Raw genomic sequence first — 24,280 nt, forward strand, 5'->3', positions numbered from 1 at the left:
TTACCAATTTCTAACATTTCCTTTATGGCCGGTCCATCCTGGGCAGCCCAGCCAAGGGGTGGTTAGAAGGCTCCAACCAGGTTCTTTTCTCCAGCCCGCTTCTCCCACGAAAGGTCTCCTTCTAAGCTGTCAGTAACACATCTTCCTTCAGTAACACATCTTCCTTTTCCTCTCTGCTTCTTCTCTTTTCTTCCTGCAAGTCTTCTGTGTCTGGAGGTTCTGTTTATATCAGAGTCCTCTTTTCTTTGAAGAGCTGAGAGTCCAAGTCTGGCTACCACAGACTTTGCTGCAGTGAGAGTAAGAGTTATCACCGTCATGGAGAGGAGAAAGAGATGTGGGGCAAGACGGGGATGCTCACATCCATGCAGTTCTTGCTTCCCAGATGGAGAGGAAGGCCATCAAGACTACCCCTGCAGGGGCTTCCCTGGTGGCGCAGTGGTTGAGAGTCCGCCTGCCGATGCAGGGGACGTGGGTTCGTGCCCCGGTCCGGGAGGATCCCACATGCCGCGGAGCGGCTGGGCCCGTGAGCCATGGCCACTGAGCCTGTGCGTCGGGAGAGGCCACAACAGTGAGAGGCCTGCGAACCGCAAAAAAAAAAAAAAAAAAAAAGACTACCCTTGCAATAGCGTTGAGAGGAATTGGTGCTTTTCAGCCCCATGGGACTTGGATGGAGAATTTTACCCTTAGCTTGCCCTGAAGTGACCATGACTTAGAACCCACCTCCACCTGCCCCAGCAGCCCAGCCTCCTGGTTGGGAGTGAAACCAGGGTGGGGAGTGAAACAATTCAAATCTAAGAACGGGCCGCTATTCTCAAGGAACATCAGTGATTACAAAGTTCCAGGCCAAACAAAATGAGAATGGCTTTCTTGCTTTCTTTCTTTCTTTTTGGCCACACTGCACCTTGCAGGATCTTAGTTCCCCGACCAGGGATCAAACCCAGGGCCTCAGCAGTGAGAGCATGGAGTCCTAACCACTGGACTGCCAGGGAATTCCTGAGACTGGGTTTCTGAGAAGCCAAGATGGTGATATTTTGTACTTAATTTCAGCCCAAGAAATCATCACATCAGTTAAAATTTGGTTTCAATATTTTGATGCCTCCAGTACAAAGAGAATTTCGAAGGAAGATGCATTTCTGGATGGGAGCAGTAGTGGCGTATTCTATGGAACTGTCATCTGGGGGAAATTCAGTGGGGATCAGCCCAGAAGGCCTGAGGATGTGAAGCTGAAGGGAAGATACTGGAGAGTTTGCTGGACCAGCGGGGTCAGTTCAGTGGGGAGGAAAGAGCTTGCTCAAGTCAGGAGCCCTAAGGGAGGACTTTATACTCTGAGACTCTGGGAAAGTTCCCAGCGCCCTCTAAGCTGTGGTTTCCTTGTAAAGTGAAGTGAATAACAGCCGATTCTTAAGGGCATTTTGAGGCATGAATGGGAAGGCGCACATTGGGTCCACCACACAGTAGGTGCTTCGTAAGTGGGAGCTGAGGCCGAGCCCCACTAAGGTCACACTCCTTGGATTCCTTCAGGGCTTTAAGGACCTGAAAGTCTGCGACTCCTTGAGCGCACATGGAACGGATCAGCATCGCCCAGCTCTACGGTCTACCTGTTCCTTCCCAAGAGCTAAAAACACAGGTCGATTCCGCTTTAAGAGAAAAAGTGATCAAAAATCCAAACTTACAAAGAAGTTGAGTTAAAGGCCTTTTAAAAAAAATTTGGGTCCTGGGCTGCTGAAATGTACTCAAGGGAGTGTGAGTCCCAAAAGGTAGGAAGTTACTCTTCCCCTCGACACTGTGTGCATCGAATGTTTAGAATCCAAGTGGGGCGCCTGACGTCAAAGGAGGACGTGGCACCAGTGGAGGGGTTTGGAGAAGAAAAGATGGAGCAGAGCTCCTGTGGATGAGATTAGAGGAGCAGGAGCATTCGAATATGAGAAGGGAGAGGGTGTACAGGCACAGAAGCCTGAGCACGAGGCTGGGGCCTGATCGCGAAGCCAACCGTGCTTTACGCTCCAGGCTTTAAACTCCCCTCTGTAGATAAAGGTTACGTGGAGCCAGAGAAGGCGTTAAGGCATGAGAAGGACGTCGTAGGGTTTGTGGTTTGGGGAGATGACGTTGGTAGCCTGTGGTCGATGAACTGAGGGATGGAGGGGGATCGGGGAGGTGAGTTCGGAAGCTCCTGCAGTGGTCCAGAAAAAGAGAGGCTATGAGGATGTGTATACAGGCAGAGGCAAGAGCTTGGGAAGAAGAAGAAAGAGTAAAGAAAAATATTGGAGGTAGAATAGTCAAGACTTGTCATCAGAGGCAGGAATGGAGGGACAGAGAGGGGTAAGGCCCTGCTCAAGGCCACAGAGCTCATAGGTGGCAGAGCTGGCTCGGTCCAGCGCCCTCTCTTCTTCATGGCACGGCCTCCTGGGCATCAGGAAGCCCCAGGTCTGCGTCTCCCAGCTGGGCCACACCTTGGAGGGCTGTCACATCTCTGAGTCACCAGGGACCGTTCCAGCTCCAGGGACTTTGGGTAAACACAGCAGACATTAACAGAACATGGTTTGTTATGAGATGGTTGTAGAGGCTTCCGTGTTTTTCTTTCCATCCTAAATAAACAGCAAGGATGCTGTGAGCCCCCAGAAGGGGAAGTGAAAATTCCTTTTCCCTGGGATTTTCCACAGCTTTGCGGTGAGGATGAGGGCCTTCCCACGTGCTCGGGGAACGGGCTGCGTGTTCTGACCTTTCCCCCAGAGCTGTGTTTACTTTCAGAGCACTCAGGAAGGGCCTACAGATACTGCCTTTCTCAGGGCACTTGGCAGACGCTGGAGAACTCCACAGATATTTGGCAGGACAACTCCGAATGCGCTGAGGACCACAGCTTCAAACAAAAAGTGAGTCAGCTGGGCTCGGTGAGGACGGGCCCTGGGGCCCGAACCAACCTCTGCCGGGGTCCCCGCAATAGGGGCCGCACAAAGAGCCTGCTTCCAGTGCACCTGCCCCAGACTCACCTGGGAAGGTCCTCCGTCACCCAAAACAGCAACCCGGACGGCAGCCACAGAATCTCTTCTGCTGCTGGGATGAGATGTGAACCTCCCAGGGAAGGCGCCCCAGCCTCTGTGCTTGCCGTTCCGTCCGCCTGGAACACTTTCCCCAGCTCTTCTGTGGCGCCTCCTTCCCATTAGTCACGTTTCAAGCTCAACGTCTCCTTCCAGGTGAAGTCTTCCAAGGCCACCCCATGGAGAACGGTCTCCATGGTCACTTTCTACCACTCCCCCCAGCCTTTACAGCACCTGTCACTCTCTGAAATTCTCTGGCATCCACCCCCTCCTAGAATGTAGACTTGGTGGTGGCAGGAGACAGTGTGTCCTGAGGGACACACACCTAGCAGCCGGGGTACAAGCTCAAGGCCAAGGGCCTGGCAGCCCGACTCACGTCCAGAGTCTTTGCTCCCTCGCTCCTTATACCCCACCCTTCACTGCTCTGTGCCTCTGCTTCCCCGTCCATCCCCAGCAGAGTGTATTTATTGCATGTACCGTGTGAGGGTTGAAAGAGTTGATAGACATACAGTTCTCTGGAGAGAGCCTGACCCCTCGTCACCACGACGTAAATAAGAGTGCTGGCTCCATCCCCAGGATCCAGCCTGTTCGCTGGGCAGTAAATCGTCATATCGTGTCTGTGGTTCCTTCCCAGTGGGAACTGGCCCATCCTTGGCTCTCTTGTCTATCACATCTTCCCATCAGGCATGAAGAACCTTCCATCAGATCCTCTACCTCCTCAGGGAACTTTTTCTCAACCTCTTTTTAACTTTATTCCTTGAGTTGGCAGAAGTCCGTGTTCCCTAGACCCTGTGACAGGTCACACCTCTTAAAGGTATTAAAATCATACCTGTGGTTGGGTTGGGTTCAGCTTATCTCAAGGATGTGTCTTGACGTTTCTCACAGCGCCAAACTCATGCTAACTGCATGCCGTGAACTGGGCACTTTGTTTATATTTCTTATCTTCCCTCCTGGATGAAGCTGCTTGAGAACAATGACAAAGTCAGAGTTATATCAGAATACATGTCACCCCCTGGCCCAGTGCTACTAAAAGTGCACAGAAGCCTTTACATACAGTGGGCACCTAGGAAATATTGAATGAACGGTTTCACAGATTCTGAGTCAGTGGGCGTGCGGTGGGGGTCTAGGTGTCAGTACTGGTGGGAAAGCTCCCCAGGTGACTCTGAAGAGACTGCAAACAGAGGTGGTGACAACGAATTCACCAGCAGGTGTGAGGCGCCTGCTGCTTGCTCTGGGCTGAGGTCTGCCGACAGGGACAGCAAAGCAAGATGGGAAAACTGCACTTTCCAAGACAGGAAGTAAAGTTTTCTCTTTTTAGAGCAGTGAGGACACGGGCATTGCCTCCCCCTCTCTGCAAATGGCCATATTTCCAAGAAATCAAATACTTAAAAAAAAAGTTTCTGGCCATGTTTACCTGTGTTTCTAGTAGAGGGTTGAATTTTTGCCCAAAAAAGGCTAGTGTTAGTAAATCTATGCCCTTTGGAGTTTTGGCAAACAAGATATGTTATGTTCTTCCAACTGACAGCTCACTGGGGGTCCTTATGCATGTTAACTGGTGCTTTTTTAAGGAGATTGTGTATGTGTGTGTGTGTGTGTGTGTGTCTCTGTCTCTCAAAATTGTACACACTACGTCTTTTCCGTCTTCACTGTGCGCTCATGCACTGTGGCCGTAACTTTTGCAGTTTAAAGTGTGACAGCAAGAGTAGCACGATTCTCTAAAATTTCACTGATAGCAGATTGGTTCTTACTGTAGATCTTAGCAACCTCAGCATATGATTTTTTTTTCTTTCCTTATTAACTCGAGAGCTTTCATCTTTTCACTTAAAGGAAGCACTTTGTGGCTTCTCTTTGGCACATCCGAACTGCCAGCATCACTACTCTTTGGGGCCATTATTAAGTAAAATAAGGGTCACTTGAACACAAGCACTGCTGTACCAAGAAAGTCTAGCTAATAACCAAGAGGGGTACTAAGTGACTAACGGGCAGGATATGCTGGACAGAGGGATGATTCGTGGCTCAGGAAGGACAGAGCAGGGCAGTGTGAGATTTCACCACGCTACTCAGGATGGCTAACAATTTAAAATTCATGAATTGTTCATTTTTGAAATTTTCCCTTTAATATTTTTGGATCGAAGGTTGACAGCAGGTAACTGAAACCACAGAGAGCAAAACTGCAGATAATGGGAAATGACTGTAAAAGAAAAAGTTGATAAATTGGACTTTATGAAAATTAAAAAAACTTATGCTCTTTTAAAGGCACTGTTAAAAAAATTAAAAGGCAAGCCACAAAATGAGAGAAAATACTGGCAGAACATGTATCTAACAGATTTATATCTAGAATATATAAAGAAGATTTACAATTCAAAATTAAGACCAACAATCCAATTTAAAAGACGGCCAAGGGCTTCCCTGGTGGCGCAGTGGTTGAGAGTCCGCCTGCCGATGCAGGGGACACGGGTTCGTGCCCCGGTCCGGGAAGATCCCACATGCCATGGAGCAGCTGGGCCCGTGAGCCATGGCCGCTGAGCCTGCGCGTCCGGAGCCTGTGCTCCACAACGGGAGAGGCTGCAACAGTGAGAGGCCCGCATACCGCAAAAAAAAAAAAAAAAAAGACGGCCAAATATTTGAACAGATACTGTACTAAACAAAATGTACAGACGGCAAATAAGCACGCGGAGTGATTCTCAAATCATTAATCATTAGAGAAATGCAAATAAAGCCACCATAAGATACTGCTACACACCCATTAGAATGATTAAAATTTAAAAGACTGATCGTAGGAAATGGTCGTAGACCCTCAAGCAGCTGGCCCTCTGGTGGGAATGTCAATTGATACAACTTATTTAGAAAACAGTTTAGCAGTTTCTTGAGAAGTTAAAACGTACACCATGCTACCGCATCATTCTATTTCTAGCTATTTATCTGAGAGAAGTGAAAACCCACGTCCACATAAAAACTTGTACAGAAATTCTCAGAGCAACTTTATGTGTGAGAGCCAAACTCTGAAAACAGTCCGAATGTCCATCAGTGGGTGAGTGCGTAAATAAATTGCGGTGTATTCACAATGGAATACTACTCAGCAATAAAAAAGGAGTAAACTATTAATTTTTTTTTTTTTTTGTAGTACGCGGGCCTCTCACTGTTGCGGCCTCTCCCGTTGAGGAGCACAGGCTCCGGACGTGCAGGCTCAGCGGCCGTGGCTCACGGGCCTAGCCGCTCCGCGGCACGTGGGATCTTCCCGGACCGGGGTACGAACCCGTGTCCCCTGCATCGGCAGGCGGACTGTCAACCACTGTACCACCAGGGAAGCCCCAAACTATTAAATTTTTAAAAATTTTAGATTTACTCTTTATTGAGTTAATATTGGTCTACAACATTATTTAAGTTTCATGTAGACAACATTCTATTGCTACTTCTGTATACCCTACAGTGTGCTCACTACCAAAAATTTACTTTCCATCCGCTGCCATATAGTTGATCCCCTTTACTCTTTTCACCACCCCCTGCCCCTCCCCCTCTGGTAACCACTACTCTGTATATACGTGTTTCTTTTTGTTTGGTTTGATCATTTATTTTGTTTTTTGTTTTTGTTCATTTTTTTATATTCCACGTATGAGTGAAATCATACAGTATTTGTCTGTCTCTGTCTGACTTATTTCACTCACCATAATACCCTCAAGGTTCCTCCATGTTTTTGCAAATGGCAAGATTTCATCTTCTTTATGGCCGAGTAGTATCCTTGTATATATTTACCATACCTTCTTTAGCCACTCAACTGTTGCTGGGCACTTAGGGTGTTTCCATATCTTGGCTGTTGTAAGTAATGAACATAAGAGTGTATGTATCTTTTTGAATTAGTGTTTTTGTATTCTTTGGATAAATATCAAGAAGTGGGATAGCTGGATCAAATGGTAGCTCTAGTCTTAATTTTTGGAAGGAATCTCCATACTGTTTTCCATAGTGGGTGCACCAGTTTGCATTCCCATCGACAGTGTAGGAGGGCTTGCTTTTCTCCACATTCTCACCAACACTTGTTATTTCTTGCCTTTTTGATAATAGCCAAGGAATGAACTATTGGTACATGCTATGACATGGATGAATCTCTAACTAATTATTCTGAGGGAAATAAGCCTGACAAAAAATAGAATACTTATAAGATTCCATTTATATAACATTTTAGAAAATGCAAACTACCCTCTAAAGGCAAGGGATAGTGAGAGGGGGTGAATTACGAAGGGTCACAAGGAAACTTTCGGGAGGTGATGGAAATGTTCATGATCTTGAATGTGGTGATGAAATCACAGATATATTCATGTCCAAATTCACCAAGGTTTATACTTTAAATATGTGCAGCTTATTGTCCCCCAATTATACTTCAGTGAAGCTGATGAAAGAGTTATGCAGAGAAGTTTAGGCATAACCTAGCAGGTGATACGTATTTACTGTGGGTTCTTGTGCAAAAATTTATCCAGAAACATAATCTTGATGGCTGTATGCACAGTGGATGGAGTGAGAAGATGGGATTTCCTTTGGAAAATCACACTTAATAACAGAATTGCCAGTAAACTAACCTCTGTTCGCAATCAGGGTATCCTGGGACTCAGGGAAAATATTCCAGTGTTTAAGTGGGTCTTTGTTAAAGAGATCATCTGTGAAAAGTTACTTTAGGAAGGAGACACATCCAGATGGAAACCCGGCCCTGTCTTCCAGAGACAGGGACCCCGATGCCCTAGGGACAGCACGCTTGGGGGCAAAGAACCTGTCCTCTTGTCCTGGGCACAATGCTCTTATGATATCGTGAATCTCAGTGCATCACTCCTGGGCAGTGGGACCAGCCATGGAGGTGAGACCCCCAGTGGGCTCTTCACTCATGAAGGTTCCTCGAACTCTGAGATGTGTCAGAGAGCTGTGGTATAAACAGGTCTACTAGGGTTCGGGGCATGGAGAGGGGGCTGGACGCCATAGCTGCCTGGCTTGGCGGTCACACCCGCTCTTTCTCTGCGTTCAGGTGGAACACCGCGCCTTGCTGTCGACCTTGCAGCTGTTGTACACTGTGGGCTACTCCCTCTCCATCGTCTCCCTCTTCCTGGCTCTCACCCTCCTCTTGTTTCTGCGGTGAGTGGAACTTCTGCTGTCCCGTGTGCAGACAGGTACCCAGGCATGTGCTCACTGGCTCCCTTTAGAAGGCAGGAGACTAGGCTGGATGATTTCAGGGCTCCTCAGAGCTGGACGGGATCCGAGAGAGTCTCCAGTCCATCCATCCCATTTTGTAGGCAAGGGAAAGGGATCTCAGAGGTCCAGGTCGCAAAGCACAGCTAGGACTGGAATCTGGGACTCCTAACTGCTTTTGCCTTTTGGATTAGGTGACCTCTGCCCAGCCCTGGTCTAAATTTCTAGTTACACCCATTACTACCACAGCCCCTTCTCACCACAACTCTACCAGATGCATTATTTTTATGGACGAGATTAAAAAACAAAGTAGTGAGCGGGAGAGCTGGGCTTTTAATCCAGGGCCCTCGGACTCCAATTAGCCGTCAATCATTGGAGTGCTTCATTGGTGCCAGGCACTGTTCTAAGCACGTGACGTGCATTAAGTCATTTAAGTCTCTTTGTAATCAGAATTAAGATGAATTCTAATCCTAGGAGATTAGCCTTATTATTACCCCATTTTATAAGCGAGTTAACTGCAATATGGAGAGATGACGTCACTCGCCTACCATCACACAGCTGGCAGGTGACGGAGCCAGGATCGCAACCGGGCGGTCCAGAGCCTGAGCATTTTCACTCCCTTCTACTGTGTTTCAGAATCCAACACCTGAAGGCATTTTACTAAATCACGTTTTTAGAAACGCCCCAAGTGAGATATTTATAGACCCCCTAGGGAGCCCTCCAAGGCCGTCTCCTGGTCCTGGTCCGTTCAGGAACATAACGGAGTGTAATGTGGCAGAATGAGCGTTCGAGGCAGATGCGGCGGCCTGGATGGGGACCCTGGAGACCTGGATGCTAATTCCAGAGCAGCTCCCACCTGGGCTCTGCGAGGCCCAGGGCTGGCCCCACCTGACCCCTCAATCCCATGATGCTCTTGAGGCCCTAGAGCAGAGAGCGGAGTCATGACCAGTTACCCCGCTCGGAGAACAATTACTGAACAAGGGGAGAGAATTCCACGGCCTGTGCCCACTGCTATCTGTGACCTCCTCCACTCACCTTCCCAAAGTCCCAGAACCAGGCCAGGAGAAAATAACTTCCTGGCCCTGGAGGAAGTAACTTTAGCGGAGCCTGGGTTGACCACGTGCCCATTTTGTCTCTGGCTTTGGGGATGCATAGATAGTAAAACACAAGGACCTGCTCAGATCTTTTTGGAAACTAAAAAAGTAATGATAGCTCTAAGCAAGGCAGGACTGGACGGACATAGGCTGCACAGGGGCATAGGCAGGGCTGTGAGAGCACAGTGCTGGAGAAGGGTCCTTTCGCGAGAGAGACCGAGGATGCAGAGTTTTACATCAGCCGGCACAGGAGGCTCCAGCTGGGTGAGGGAGGTCATGAGAGCTCTTAAGTGCCAGGTACTGTGTGAGCACTTTTCACCCATTAACTGATTGAATCCTCCTGTAGCCCTTTGTGGTGAGTGCCCTTGTTCTTACAGGGAGTAGAGTCTCGAGAGCCATATACTGACCTCAGAGTTTCTGGGTCTAAATCTCAGCTCTGCCACTTACTGCTCTGGGACTTTGGACTTAAGCTTTCTGCCTCAGTTCCCCCGTTTGTAATGTCGGGAGCTGTGAGGAATAAGGATACCCGTAAGTACCCACAGGCAAGTAGCTTGGAACATAGCCTGGCATGTTGAGCATTCTATAGATGATAGCTGTGATTTTCTCCATCTTACACATGAGGAAAATGAGGCACAGAGAGGAAAGATCCTTTAAGCCAGCTATCCGGCTCTGGAGACTACACTCGGAACCTGTGCCCTTCAGTGGCAGATACGCAGGTTTCAGGCACACACCTGTCGGTCTGAGCCGTTCTTTTCTGAGGGAAGACACTCGGTTTTCTCCTTGCACAGAAAACTCCACTGCACACGCAACTATATCCACATGAACTTGTTTGCCTCTTTCATCCTGAGAGCCCTGGCTGTGCTGGTGAAAGACGTCATCTTCTACAACTCTTACTCTAAGAGGCCCGACAGTGAGAAACAGTGGATGTCCTACGTGTCAGAGGTATGTCCTTCCTTACCGTCGGCCTCGACCTGGTGGATCAATACTGGAACTGCAAGAAGGTGAGGCTGGGCAGGAGAAGAGAGAGAGAAAGCGGTGTCAGTCTCTCTGGTTAGAGATGCATCAGCTAACTTAAAAAAAATTCAACCTCCCGAGAATGGGGCCGGTAAAGGAAATCAGTAGCAGCAAATGTCACCGAGAGGCTGCGTTATACCCAATGGGTGGAAAATCTCTTCACCTGTAGACAAAAGAAATGGACCAGATCAACCTTTTAAAATTATTACTGTGTTTCACGGCAGTAAAGCTTTTCTACATCTGTTGAGATGGTTTTTCCTTTATCCTGTTAATAATGAATGCAGTAACCTCTCAAACTACCTTGCACTCCTGGAAGAAATCCAGCTAGGTCCTCATATAGTAATCTCTCTCCCCTCCTGCTGGACTGTTTGCTTAACACTGTGTTTTGTTTAGCAGTTCCTCATCTACATTCAGGAGTAATTTTCTTTTCTTATACAGGCATGCCCTGCAGATACTGTGGTTTGGTTCCGGACCACTATAGTGAAGCAAATATCGCAATAAGGCAACTCACATGAATGTTTCGGTTTCCCAGTGCATATAAAAGTTATGCGTACACTATACTATATAGTCTGTTAAGTGTGCAATAGCATTGTGTCTAAAAACATAATGCACATCCCTTAATTTAAAAATACTTCATTGCTAAAAAATGCTAACCATCATCTGACAACATGGGGTTGCCACAAACCTTCAGTTTGTAAAAAACACAGTATCTGAGCAGTCCAGTAAGGCAGAGTACAATACACGAGGTATGTTTGTACTGCCTTTATCAGCATAAAGTTTCTGCTGACTTCTCAAGACAAATGATCTCTTTCTCACTTCTCTGGAAGAATTTGTTTAAGATCGGTATTATTTCTTCCTTAAATGTTAGATTGATTACCCTAGTGAAGCCATTTGGGCCCAGAGTTTTCTTTATTGCAAGGCTTTTAATTATGGATTAATTAGGACTATTACATTCAGATTTTCTGTTTCTTCTGGTGTCAGCTGGAGTAATGTGTTTCTCTAGGAATTTGTCTACTTCATTTAGCTTTTCAAATTTATTGACATATTGTTTATATTCCCTTAAGATCTTTTTAAGGTCTGTTACATCTATCGTGGTATTCCTTTTTTCATTCCTGATACTGATTATTTGTACCCTCACTCGCTTTTCTGCCCCTTGATAATCCTTGCTAAAGTTTCTCAATTTTATTGGACTTTTCAAAGAACGAACTTTTGGCATTGTTGATTCTCTTTATGTCCTCTATTTCATTGATTTCTGCTATTATCTTTATTATTTCCTCCCACGTACTTTCTTTGGCTTTATTTTGCTGTTCTTTTTCTAACATTTTTGACATATTTAAGGTAAGTCACTTTCAGCCTTTTTCTTTCTTAATAAATGCACTTGAGTTGGTAAATTTCATTCTAGTTGTAAAATTCATCCTAGCTGCCTGCCCCAAGTTTTGATATGCAGTATTCTCCATACATTCAGTTCAGGAATAATTTCTAATTTCTATTATCATTTCTTCTTTGATTCATGAATTATTTAGAAGTCTGTGTCCTCATTTCTAGTCATATGAAAAATTTTAAATTATTGATACCTTGCTTAATTGAACTGAGATCAGAAGACATACCTTTCAGTGCCTTCTTTTTAAACTTTTTTTTTTTAACATCTTTATTGGAGTATAATTGCTTTACAATGGTGTGTTCGTTTCTTCTTTATAACAAAGTGAATCAGCTATACGTATACACATATCCCCATATCCCCTCCCTCTTGCGTCTGCCTCCCACCCTCCCTGTCCCACCCCTCTAGGTGGTCACAAAGCACCGAGCTGATCTCCCTGTGCTATGCGGCTGCTTCCCACTAGCTATCTATTTTACGTTTGGTAGTGTCTATATGTCCATGCCACTCTCTCACGACATCCCAGCTTACCCTTCCTGCTCCCCATGTCCTCAAGTCCATGCTCTAGTAAGTCTGTGTCTTTATTCCCGTCTTACCCCTAGGTACTTCATGACCTTTCTTTTTTTTTCTTAGATTCCATACATATGTATTTGTTTTTCTCTTTCTGACTTACTTCACTCTTTTTTTAACGTTTAAAAAGTTTTTTCAGTGCTTTCTTTATGGAAATTGCTGATGATGAATTCTACTTGTCTTTGTCTAAAAATATCTTGGATGTCAAGAAGCTGGGCTTTAAAACCTACATGAAGCCCCCATATTTTTATATTATTGCCAACCTCTCTGAGATGGTCAGCAAGGGTTTGGGAGAGAGGGGAGCTCAGAGGGAGGGGCTGTGCATGTGGAGGCGCTTCTCCACCCTGGTGGGGTCGAGATGCTGAGGGAGCCTGGACTCACCCCCATGTGCTCTGTCCTCTGCAGGTGTCCACTTCCTGCCGCTCGGCCCAGGTTCTCCTGCACTACTTCGTGGGTGCCAATTACTCATGGCTGCTGGTTGAAGGCCTTTACCTCCACACGCTCCTGGAGCCCATAGTGCTTTCGGAAAGAAGGCTGTGGCCCAGATACCTGCTGGTGGGTTGGGGTGAGTGACCTGAACCCCCAGCCTCTTCTCCTGGGGACCTATCAGAACGTGGGAGCCCAATAGAGCTTTTGGTTGGAGATAGGGGCCAACTGGAGCGAGGTTTCTGGGACAGATAACCTCTCAATCACAAGAGACTCTGAAAAGAGGGGTGTGTGTGTGTGAGTGTGCACGCACTCCCATGCACATGTGTACATGCATGTAGACATAAGTGCTGTAGACCCGATGCACACATTCGAAACTTGGGAAGGTTTTGGTAGAATCAGATGACATTCCTCCTACCCTGTCCCCAGCTGTATTCATCTACTAGGGCTGCCATAACAAAATACCATAGTCTCTGTGGCTTGAAACACAGATATTTATTTCTGGAGGCTGGGAACTGTGAGATCACAGTGCCAGGATGGTTGAGTCCTGATGAAGGTCCTCTTCCTGGCTTGCAGACAGCTGTCTTCTTGCTGTAGCCTCACATCACGGTGGGGGGAGAGAGAGCGAGAGAGAGAGAAAGAGAGCTCTCTGGTCTCCTCTTATATGGACACGAATCCTATCACGATGACCACCCCTACTACACACACCTCATCTAAACCTGATTACCTCCAAAGGTCTCGTCTCCAAATGTCATCACGTTGGGGGTTAGGGCTTCAACATATGAATTTGGAGGGGATACAAACATTCAGTCCACGCGCCAACTAAGTCTCCAAGATGAGGTCTGGAACCCCTGTTGCCACAAACCCTTGGGGACGTTGAGGCTGCGGCATTCAGAGGGCATAACTTTGGCCGGTGATTCAGGAGGTTTGATAGTTGTCTTTGGATTTACTCTAAGCTGCTCTGTGACATGTGGCAAATCTGTCCTCCTCTCTGCTTCCTGGTTTCTCAAACAGTCAATGGCCCTGTGCCCCTGTAGGCCTCTCCAGCTGTCACAGTCCACAGCTCTATGATGTTTGGGTTTGTATAAGTTTCAACCAGTTGTGCTTGGCCCATCGGGGTAGTGTAGGCAGTAGGCAAGTTTGGTCAGCCAGCCCTTGACTCCATTTCCGTGTTTTCTCCCAGCTTTCCCGGTGCTCTTCGTTGTACCCTGGAGCATTGCCCGTGCTCAGCTGGAGAACACAGGGTAGGTAATTCACCTCTTTTTACATTTCCGTGAGCTAGCCGTTCCCAGATAGGCCCCAATATAAGGAAATATACTATTTTCCCAAAGAGAATATCCACTCCCTTCCATTTTGGCCATCCAGGATACACTTAAGTATGTAGATAAAAGAATCAAATACCTTTCTTGTAGAAATTAGTCTATTAATTTAGTTACACATGCAGATAAACACAAAATTAGCACAAATCAGTACAAAAATTGGCTGCTTAGGTTAGCAGCGACCCCTGGGTATATACAAATATAGGTACAAGAATGCTTATTGCATTCACAGTGGGGGAAAAAAGGCAAAACCAATCAAAAAAAAAAAAACCCTGAACATCCATCAATAGGGGAATCATCAAACAAATTGTGGCATACCTATATAGTGGACTACTATAAAGCTACTGAAAAAACAAGTTAGTCCTGTACCTTTTAGTTTTTAGGGACTAAACCTCAACAGCGTGTCGTTAACCTTGCTGCTGAATAATGTGTGTCAGTGATTCCATTTTTTTCCCTCCAAATAGTTACCACCAAAAATCCCCTACACAGACATACCTTGGAGATATTGTGGGTTCAGTTCAGGCCACCACAATCAAGTGAATATCTCAACAAAGCGAGTCACGTGAATGTTTTGGTTTCCCAGTACATATGAAAGCTATGTTTACACTATACTGTGTATTTGTTAACTATTTGTTAAATAGTAAGACTTGAAAGTAGCAATTACTCCTTGATCCATGGGCTACTGTATACTATTAAGTGTGCGGTAGCATTATGTCTTAAAAAAAAAATCTCGATTAAAAATACTTTATTGCTACACCAGGCAATTCCCAAGACTTCTGTTTTAAATGACTTTTTTTCCCACTCTAATTCATTCCTGGGATCAGTTTCACGTTTGAACATTAAACCAACCTTGCATTACTAGAATAAAGCTACTTCGATTGTGATATACGATTGTTTTCCATACCGTGGATACAGTTTGTGCTTCTGTTTACACATTTTGCATGCATGTTCAAAAGAGAAACTGGTCTGTGATTTTATTCTTGTCATATTCTTTTTAGTTTTGATCTGAAGCTTATGTTGGCCTTATAAATATTTTGAGCAATATATACTTTTCTGTTTCCTGGAAGATTTTTATGTAAGATTACCAATATTTCTTCCCTAAATATTTGGAAGAATTTACTTGGAAAGCCATGTATCCCTGGAAATCATTTTCTGTAAAGGTACTTAATTATACAAACAACTTTTGGAGTAGATATAGGTTTTTTAGACATGTTTTCTTTCTTGGGTTAGTCTTGTTAGCTTGCATTTTTTTAAGAATTTGTCATTTTGGATGAATTTTCAAATGGATAAATATAAAATTATCGTAATTTTAACAGCAAAAAAAAAATACTTTATTGCTAAAAAAATGCTAACCATCATCTGAGGCTTCAGTGAGTCATAATCTTGCTGCTGGTGGAGGGTCTGGATGGCAGCTGACTGATCAGAGTGGTGGTTGCTGTAGGTTGGAGTGTCTGTAGCAGTTTCTTAAAATAGGACAAAATGATGACGTTCGCCACATCTGTTTTTCCTTTTATGAACGATTTCTCTGTAGCATGCACGCTCTATGATAGCATCTTATCCACAGAAGAACTTCTTTCAAGATTGGAGTCAATCCTTTCAAACCCTGCTGCTGCTTTATCAGCTTATTTTATGTAATATTCTAAATCCTTTGTTGTCTTTCCAACAATCTTTACAACATCTTCACCAGGAGTAGATTCCATCTCAAAAAACCACTTCCTTTGCTCCATCCATAAGAAGCAAAACTCCTCATCGGTTTGGTTTTATGATGAGATGGCAGCAATTCAGTCACACCTTCAGGATCCACTTCTAATTCTAGCTCTTTTGCTATTCCCACCACATTTGCAGTTAGTTCATCCATTGAAGTCTTGAACCCCTCAAGGTCATCCATCAGGGTTGGAATCAACTTCTTCCACAGTCCTGTTCATGTTTCTTTTTGACCTCTTCCCATGAATCATGAGTGTTCTCAATAGCGTCTAGAATGGTGAATCTTTTCCTGAAGGTTTTCAACTTACTTTACCCAGATCCATCAGAGGAGTCAGCATCTAAGGCAGCTATAGCCTTACAAAATGTATTTGTTAGATAGTAAGACTTGAAAGTAACAATTACTCCTTGATCCATGGGCTACAGAATGAATGTTGTGTTAGCAGGCATGAAAACAACGTTAATTTCATTGTCCGTCTCCATCAGAGCTCTTGGGTCACCAGTGCATTGTCAATGAGCAGTCATGTTTTTGAAAGGAATCTTTTTTTTTCTGAGCAGTTGCTCCCAGCAGTGAGCTAAAAATATTCAAGAACTGTTTGGTGCAAGGACCGTAGCTTTCAGCCAATCTCGGCTTTCGACGTGCCTTCCTCGCTAAGCTTAATCATTTCTAACATATGATTTAAAATGAGGGATATGTGTCACTCTTCCTTTCACTTGAACACTTAGAGGCCTTTGTAGGGTTACTAATTGGCCTAATTTCAATATTTCTGTGTCTCAGGGAATTAGGGAGGCCTGAGGAGAGGGACAGAGATAGGGGAACAGCCGGTTGGTGGTGCAGTCAGAACACACACATGTATTAAGTTCACCATCTCATATGGGCACAGATCACGGCACCCCAAAACAGTTACCACAGTAACATCAAAGATCGCTGATCACAGATCGCCATAACAATTATAGTAACAATGAAAAGCTTTAAAATATTGCAAGAATTACCAAAACGTGACACAGAGACCCGAAGTGAGCAAATGCCGTTGGAAGAGAGTGCCTACAGACTTGCCCGACGCAGGGTTGCACAAACCTTCAATTTGCAAAAAACGCAATATCTGCGAAGTGCAATGAAGTGAAGCACAGTAAAATGAGGTGTGCCTGTAGAATTAAGAATTCGTGTTTGTACGAACACGGAGAAAAATGTGGAAGGCTACACACCAAGCTGTTAGCATGAAGACCACTTTCCTGGTTAAAAAAAAAAAAAAAGTCCACAGTATCAACCCAATAGGAAGGGGTTTGGGCCCTCTCTCCCCCGTCCCAAGTGAGTCTTGAGTGTGAGCCTGCTTCTTCCGAGGGTGCAGGCCCTTTACCTTCAGCCTTGTTTCGGACGTAAGTCTTCTCTTACTGCTCGCTCTTTGCCGTAGGTGCTGGGGAACCAACAGGAATAAGAATGTCTGGTGGATCATTCGGGGACCCATGCTGCTTTGTGTAACGGTGAGGACCGTCCTACCCGCTCTTTCTCCTCTCTGAGCTCAGCCGCTGTGGAGGACCCTGTCCCCTCCCCCTGCCACCCGCCAGATTCTCTGGTTCAGAATGAACCTGGGCCAGATCCCTTGAGATGGAGACGCTGAGCTGTGAGTAAGATCTGTTGAATGAGAAGAAGCAAGTGAGAAACTTCTCCTTGTTCTGGTTCAGTACCTAAACCCAGGCTTACACTCTAAGCCTCCTACTCTCTGGGTTTTCGAACTATGTAGAGAAACCCGTAATCAGCTCAGTGACCTCATGTCAGCCGGCTGTGATGTGCACAAAGCCTGGGGATGCAGGAGCCTTCGGGCGTGGACGAGCCCGGGGACAGCAAAGCTACGGGCTTGGATTTACCACCGTCAGCAGGAGGGAGGGGAGACTAAGGAAGCGTCTTTTAGAGGAGGAAAGCATGCAGTCGCTATTACCCCAAAGCTGTGATGGGGGTTCGAGTCAGGAGACGATGCTACTCTGAGACCTTGTGGAAGAAGGCCCTTTATTCCTTAAGGCCCAGAATTTGGGGGGTGCAGAGAGACGGCTCAAGCCGGAGCCCTAAAGCTCCTTTAGCTCGTAGCATGTGAGGAAGACACCTGCCAAAGAAGTTCGGGGGAGGGGCAGGGAGATAGCAGACAGTTGGAAGGATGAGCAACAAGGTCCCAGAGGAAGGCTTCCCTGGGGGCGCTAGTGGTTGAGAGTCCGCCTGCCGATGCAGGGGACACGGGTTCGTGTCCCGGTCGGGGAAGATCCCACATGCCGCGGAGCGGCTGGGCGCGTGACCCATGGCCGCTGAGCCTGCGCGTCCGGGGCCTGTGCTCCGCAACGGGAGAGGCCACGATAGTGAGAGGCCCGCGTACCGCAAAAAAAAAAGATCCCAGAGGAGGCGGGAGGTCTTCCTGCCTGGACGCAGGGCCAGCAGCCCTGGGCACCCACCAGCCAGGCACCGCCCACTCTCCTCTCCAAGGGGTTGCCGGGCATTCCGTTTTTGCCATTTTATGGAAATAACCTGGCATTTGTGGTTTCGTGAAAGCAAAAAGGCTTATTTTTAGAGAAGAATGTCAATATTTGTCAATAATTGAAGGGCACTCTCCGCCCATACCAGAGCGTTGAGTGTGCCTGGGAGAGGAAGATGTTCGTAGAAAGGGCAGGAAAACCAAGAGCGTGGAGATGCTCTAAGCGGTGGCCTGGGTGCTACTGGGGATGTCCCCTCCGGTCCTTCCACACGCAGCTGAGAGCGGATGCTCAAAATGACCTCTGACCACGCCCACTCCCAGCGCGGCCTCCTGCCCTGCCTCACCCACCCCATATCCCTCCCTTCCCCACATCCTCTCCTCTCCAGCCGCACTGCCCCGCTGCGGTCCCAGCCGCAGCTCCTGGCTGACCACCTCCGCTACAGCCGGCTGACATTTATTGAGTGCCTCCTACATACCTGCTCTTGTGAGCGCTCCGTGCGTATTAACTCATTTCATCTTCCCAACAAACCCATGAGGCAGGCGCTACTATTACGTTGCTTTTATTGGTGACGATGCTGAACACTGTCACAGAGTTACTCAGTGGGGGTCAGACCGCGGTCTGATCGGGTGACACCGGCACTTGTAACCACAGCATCGCGCAGCTGCCCCCAGATACTTATTGCCTCCAGCCCCCATGCCTGGAGGACTGTGGGCTTCTCACGCGTTAGTACCTTGCTTTGGCCCCTCCTCAGGTTGGAACCGCCTCCCTCCGCCATCTCATCCACCTGGCCACTCTACCTGGACACCCACCCCACAAAGTAGAGATGGTCACACCCTCCTCTGTGTCCTTCCCAGATCCCGTACCAACTTCTGCTATGGCCCCAGCAATGTTTTATTGCAAGTATTTGTCTAAAGCCTGTGTGCTGTCACTATAAGCCCCGTGTTTTATGCGTCCTGGCGGCCAGCCCAAGCATACGGCAGGCTCTGCAGAAACTTACTCAGTAAATGCTTGTGACCCACACTCCCGGGCACTGGAAGGTTCTCATGCACCAGGCAGAATGAAGCAGGATGGCCTTCCCTAGGATGGAGTTCAGACTCGCTCCAGCTGGATCCCTGGTGCTTGCCCTGCGTGCGGTCTTCCAGAGGCTACGTCACTGGTTCTCCATCTTGGTTGCTCTTGGGATCACCTGGGTATCTTGAAAAGTTCTTCTTGCATGAGAGTTGTGTTTCATTGATCTCAGATGTGGCTTAGGGATTCTAAGGAGAAGCTCAGGTGCGGTCTCCTGAGTGCTTGTTCCGAATTCAGGTTCCCAGGCCCCACCCCGGACCTGCAGAATCAGAATCTTCATTGTAACAGGATTCCTGGGCACTGGGTGCACAATAATGTTTATGAAGCTCTGTGCCCACACACCAGCGGTTCTCAAAACTGGCTGTGCATTAGAAACATCGTGGTGGCTCATACCCCAGAGGATTTCATCCGAAATTCTGGAGGTGGTACCTGGGCAATGATTCTAATCCGTGGCCAGGGCTGGAACAATTGCTCTGGACCTCGCTGCTTGGTTGTCCATGGCTGGCTGACCTGTGTGCTGGTTTCTCCAGGTGCTTCCTAGTTCCTAGAGCCACCTTTTCTCCTGCCAGGACTAGAGAATGTGCTCTGTCTTTTCCTCTTGGATGAAAGGACCTTCCCAGTCGTGGCCAGCTCCACAGAAATGGCCAGAATCACCTTAGCTCAGGGTGGTTCCTTGTCCTCCCATCCACAATCCCTCTTCCTCCTGTTCACCCCACGGTGAACGACACCACCATCCACCTACCAGGCACCCAAGCCGGAAACCTGGGCGCCTCCTAGCTTCTATCTCCTGCCTCACTACAGCCTCCAGCCAGACTTCAAGTCCTGCCAGTTCTTCCTCTGAAGGTCCCTCCAGGCTTTCTCCTTCTCCTCAATCCATTGTCATTGTTCTTCTTCAGCCCCTTGGGGTTTCTCATGCAGACCTTTGCAAAAGCCTCCCATTTGGCCTCCCTTGCTCATTCCTGCCCCTGGCGATGCATCCTCTGTATGGCACCCAGAGTGGTCTTTCTCGAGCTATGTTTGGCTGTTTCTCTTCTACGTGTGCCTTTTTAATGGCTCATTACTGCCCTTGGGCGTGGTTCCAAACTCCTTCACATGGTACGTATTGTCATTCCCATCCAACCACAAGCACCCTGTGCTCCATTTATATGGAGAAATGCACAGTTCCCCCGAATCCATGCTGATGTTCATGCCTCCCGTGCCTTTGCACATGCTGCCTCTCTGCCTGGGATGCCCACCTGACGGCCCTACATTGCCTGGTGAGCTCTTCTTCCTTGCAGACTGAACCCTTATTAAGGCTAAGTGCATGTGCCCTTCAGCAGGGCTTTTGGGGACGGAGGGTTTTAACCCAAAGGAGTAGCTCTAATATAGGCATTTTTGTCTATATAGCGGGCCAGGGGAGGAGGGGCTTGGGGGGAAGATGGAGGAGTTAGGGGTACACGAGACCTACCTCCAAGTCCCCACTGTGCTGGCAACCACCTCTGCCAACTTGTAGACCCAGATATGAGCATGGCAGCTGGCGTGGTGCCAAAGAAATGTCACCAAGATTGGTACATCTGATCATATGCATTCTGTATCATCTAGGACCTGAAAAGGAGCCTTATATGTTTGGGGTCCTACGTGCCCCACATCTGGTCACAGAATCCAAGAGGAGTTGGCTGGGTTCTTTAAAAATTTCCGACACTTGCGCAGAACGAGGATTTTTGTACCTTTTTCCAATCGCCTTTCTGCGCACTCCCCAGTCCTCAGACCGCCCTGCTTCTTTATTGGTTATCCTGTATAAACACCCCAAGCTTCTTGCCTTGGGGAGATGGATTTGAGATGTGTTCTCCTATCTCCTTGCTTGGCTGCCTTGCAAATAAACCCTCTGTTTGCTGGAAAAAAAAAAAATTCCTCCTTCATCCCCTTTCCTGCTGGAACACAAATCACGAACAGCCCCATCCAAATGTGATTGCCGACCCCTGTCTTCTGGGGCACTTGGATGGATGGAGGTTCCGTGGTCCACCAGGCTGGTGTTCCATTCCATGGCAGTGAAGAAGTGCTTCCTCCATGTAGCCCAGTGGTTGATGCCCATTTTCTCTTGTCTGGTCTCTGGAAGACACAAAGAACAGGGAATCAACACGCTTCTCATCACAAGCCTTCATTTCCTAGGAGACAGTCCTGGCTGAAATTAATTTACTGAAATATGTGCCTTTCCCGTGTCAGGCTTGCTTTGTAAGAAAAACGCCTGAGTTTAACAAGTCACTAAGCCTAGGACACAGCGTTTTCTCTTTGTGATGAAAAACAGGCATCCCATTAAATGGGATAAATTACTTGGTTACACTTAGTTTGTATCTAAGTGTTCTGTTACTAAATAGTTTTGGCTGGCGATCTCCATTATCCCCGCTGGCTTGTGGATTGGATGAATAGCCTCTTGCCTGAAACTCTACCCTCTTAGCTTTGCGCATTGATTCTCCCGAGGCCAATAAGACAAGTAATAACAGGTACGTGTTGGATTCTGCAGCTCGTGTTTCAATCTGTGGGTTAAGACCAGGACATCAGTATTGTGCTGGTTCAATGTCTGCAGAGACTTGACTCCATTAATTGCCACCCAACCACCGTCCCTATGGGCTCTTTCTCCATTGCATAGAGGCACTTTGAAGTCTTTTCAATTTTAAAAACAACTGTACCCCCAAACCACTATTAGCCCCACAATTCAGTTGAGAGACATTATCTCCATTCCGCAGCCCTTGCCAACTACTGTTCTATCCGTCTGCTTCCTTTTGCAGTCAAGTCTCTTCAATGTGGTCTACACTTACTGTCTCTTGTCTCCTGCAGCTTCTCTTAAGTGAGCTCCCTGTCGCTAAGTGTGGTCTTATTTCGCCTTCAGATTACGGTAGCACTTAAACCTTTTTAAAATTCTACCCATTGTGAGCTTCCAGGAAACCACGTCCTTGTGGCGCACTCCGACTGCCCCGGCTCCTCTTTCATAACCTCCTCTGATGTCTCCACTTCCTCTACCTTTCCCTTCATTACAAGGCAATTCTCAGAACCCTCTTTTTCTCCCAGTCTCCACAGCCTTCCTGGACAATCTCACCAACTCCAATGGCTCCATGCTCTGACTGGGACCTCCTTGCTGAGCTCCAGACGTAAATATCTCACTGCCTTGGGACATCTCTTGTGTCCAAAACTGCTAGGTCCTCCTCCCCGCAGTGCTCTTCCTTCTCTGTGTGGTCATTCTCTTGGGGAATGGCACGACCACACATTGAGATCTACCATGAAACCTTGGGGTCATCTTTGATCTCCCATCCAGCCGGTCACAAAGGTCATCTGACTCAAACTCCTCAATAATTTCTAATCCATCTCCTCTCCATCGCTGAACCACCGGGGCTGCTCTTTACGTCACCTCTCCATCATCCTCCCCAGGAACTCTGAAACTGCCTCCCAGTTGGTCTCCCTTCCTCCAGCTTTGCCTTCCTTCAATCTAGTCTCCACGCTTGCTGCTAAAATGAGCTTTCTGAAATGCAGAAATGCAAATCTGATCAGGTCACTTGCCAGCTTGAAATCCATCATCCCTGTTTTCAGAAGAAAACCCAAACTCCTTAGTGTGGCCATGAAAAGCTCTGCAGGACCTGGCCCTCCCTCCCGCTCCAGTCTCACATCTCATAAACCCTGTTCTCGTTCTCCAAGCCCTGCTTACATTTGACCACTTGCTGTTCTGCGTTTCCAGTGGTCCATGACCTCTCATGAGGTTGCTGTCTAGAGGTTGGCCAGGGCTGCAGCCATCTGAAGCCTGGGGCTGGAAGATCAGCTTCTAAGGCTGGCAAGTGGTGCTGGTTGTTGGTCGGAGGACTCAATCTCCCCACATGGGTCTCTCCACGGGCTGCTTGGGCGTCCTCACAACATGGTGGCTGGTTTTCCCCAGAGGGAGAGGGAGAGAGAGAGAACCAGGTGGAAGCCATCCTTTTGAGCACCTAGCCTCAGAACTCACAGCATCACTCCTACCATATTCTTTTCATTACATGCAAATAACTGAACTAGTTCACATCCCAGAGAGAAAAGGCGAATTAGGCTCTGCCTTGTGAAGGGAGAAGTGTCGAAGAATCTGCAGACATTTTTTTGTTGTTGTTGTTTTTTGTTTTTTGCGGTGCGCAGGCCTCTCACTGCTGTGGCCTCTCCCGTTGCGGAGCACAGGCTCCGGACGCGCAGGCTCAGCAGCCATGGCTCATGGGCCCAGCCATTCTGTGGCATGTGGGATCTTCCCGGACCGGGGCACAAACCCGCGTCCCCTGCATCGGCAGGCTGACTCCCAACCACTGCGCCACCAGGGAAGCCCCTCCCTATGCAGACATATTTTAAAATTTCTACCAAAGCTGATAATCAAGGGTCGAATTTTCCCAGTTCATGACAGTTGTGGAAAGTCATCTAGAGAGTAGAGAACGTGTGCTTTCCAGTGAATTCTGTGGCAGCAACAGGTCCTCAAGTTCAACACCAATAGACCTGGAGTTCTTTACAGTGGGAGGCAGTGTGGGATTCTGTTTAAGTGAAGGGAGGGTTGTAATTAGACAAATCTGAATTTAATTAATTACCAGCTCAGCCACTTACTAGCTGTGCAAGCTTGGGAATAGTACTTGTCTCCTCTGTGCCTCTGTTTTCTCATTGTATCATGGCATTAAAATAGTGTGGCTTCCTCAGAGGGTTGTTGTGAGGATTAAACAAAATAATGTATGGAAAGTTAGCCCAGTGCCTGGCATGGTAAGTACTCAGTACCTGTTAATTACAAATAATAATGGAGAAAGAGAAATTAAGGAAACACTCCCATTTACCGTTGCAACAAAAAGAATAAAATACCTAGGCATAAACCTACCTCAGGAGGCAAAAGACCTGTATGCAGAAAACTATAAGACACCAATGAAAGAAATCAAAGATGATACAAACAGATGGAGAGATATACCATGTTCTTGGATTGGAAGAATCAATATTGTGAAAATGGCTATACTACCCAAAGCAATCTGCAGATTCAATGCAATCCCTATCAAATTACCACTGGCATTTTTCACAGAACTAGAACAA

The 24,280-nt window shown here is 47.1% G+C and overlaps 1 protein-coding gene across 1 annotated transcript in view; it reads left to right on the top strand.

The window, feature by feature from the left end:
• Nucleotides 1-24,280, top strand: part of GLP2R (glucagon like peptide 2 receptor) — a 50,997-nt gene that overhangs the window by 8,462 nt on the left and 18,255 nt on the right. Inside the window, exons 4-9 of the mRNA XM_027131058.1 lie at nucleotides 2,749-2,870; nucleotides 8,044-8,150; nucleotides 10,087-10,240; nucleotides 12,663-12,822; nucleotides 13,867-13,927; nucleotides 17,116-17,185. Of these exons, the coding sequence (XP_026986859.1) occupies nucleotides 2,749-2,870; nucleotides 8,044-8,150; nucleotides 10,087-10,240; nucleotides 12,663-12,822; nucleotides 13,867-13,927; nucleotides 17,116-17,185 (674 nt within the window). The remainder of the gene's footprint in view (nucleotides 1-2,748; nucleotides 2,871-8,043; nucleotides 8,151-10,086; nucleotides 10,241-12,662; nucleotides 12,823-13,866; nucleotides 13,928-17,115; nucleotides 17,186-24,280) is intronic.

The sequence above is a fragment of the Aethalodelphis obliquidens genome, unplaced genomic scaffold (assembly GCF_003676395.1).
Source record: "Aethalodelphis obliquidens isolate GAN/ISIS:26980383/991018 unplaced genomic scaffold, ASM367639v1 scaffold38, whole genome shotgun sequence".
Taxonomy (NCBI): Eukaryota; Metazoa; Chordata; class Mammalia; order Artiodactyla; family Delphinidae; genus Aethalodelphis; species Aethalodelphis obliquidens.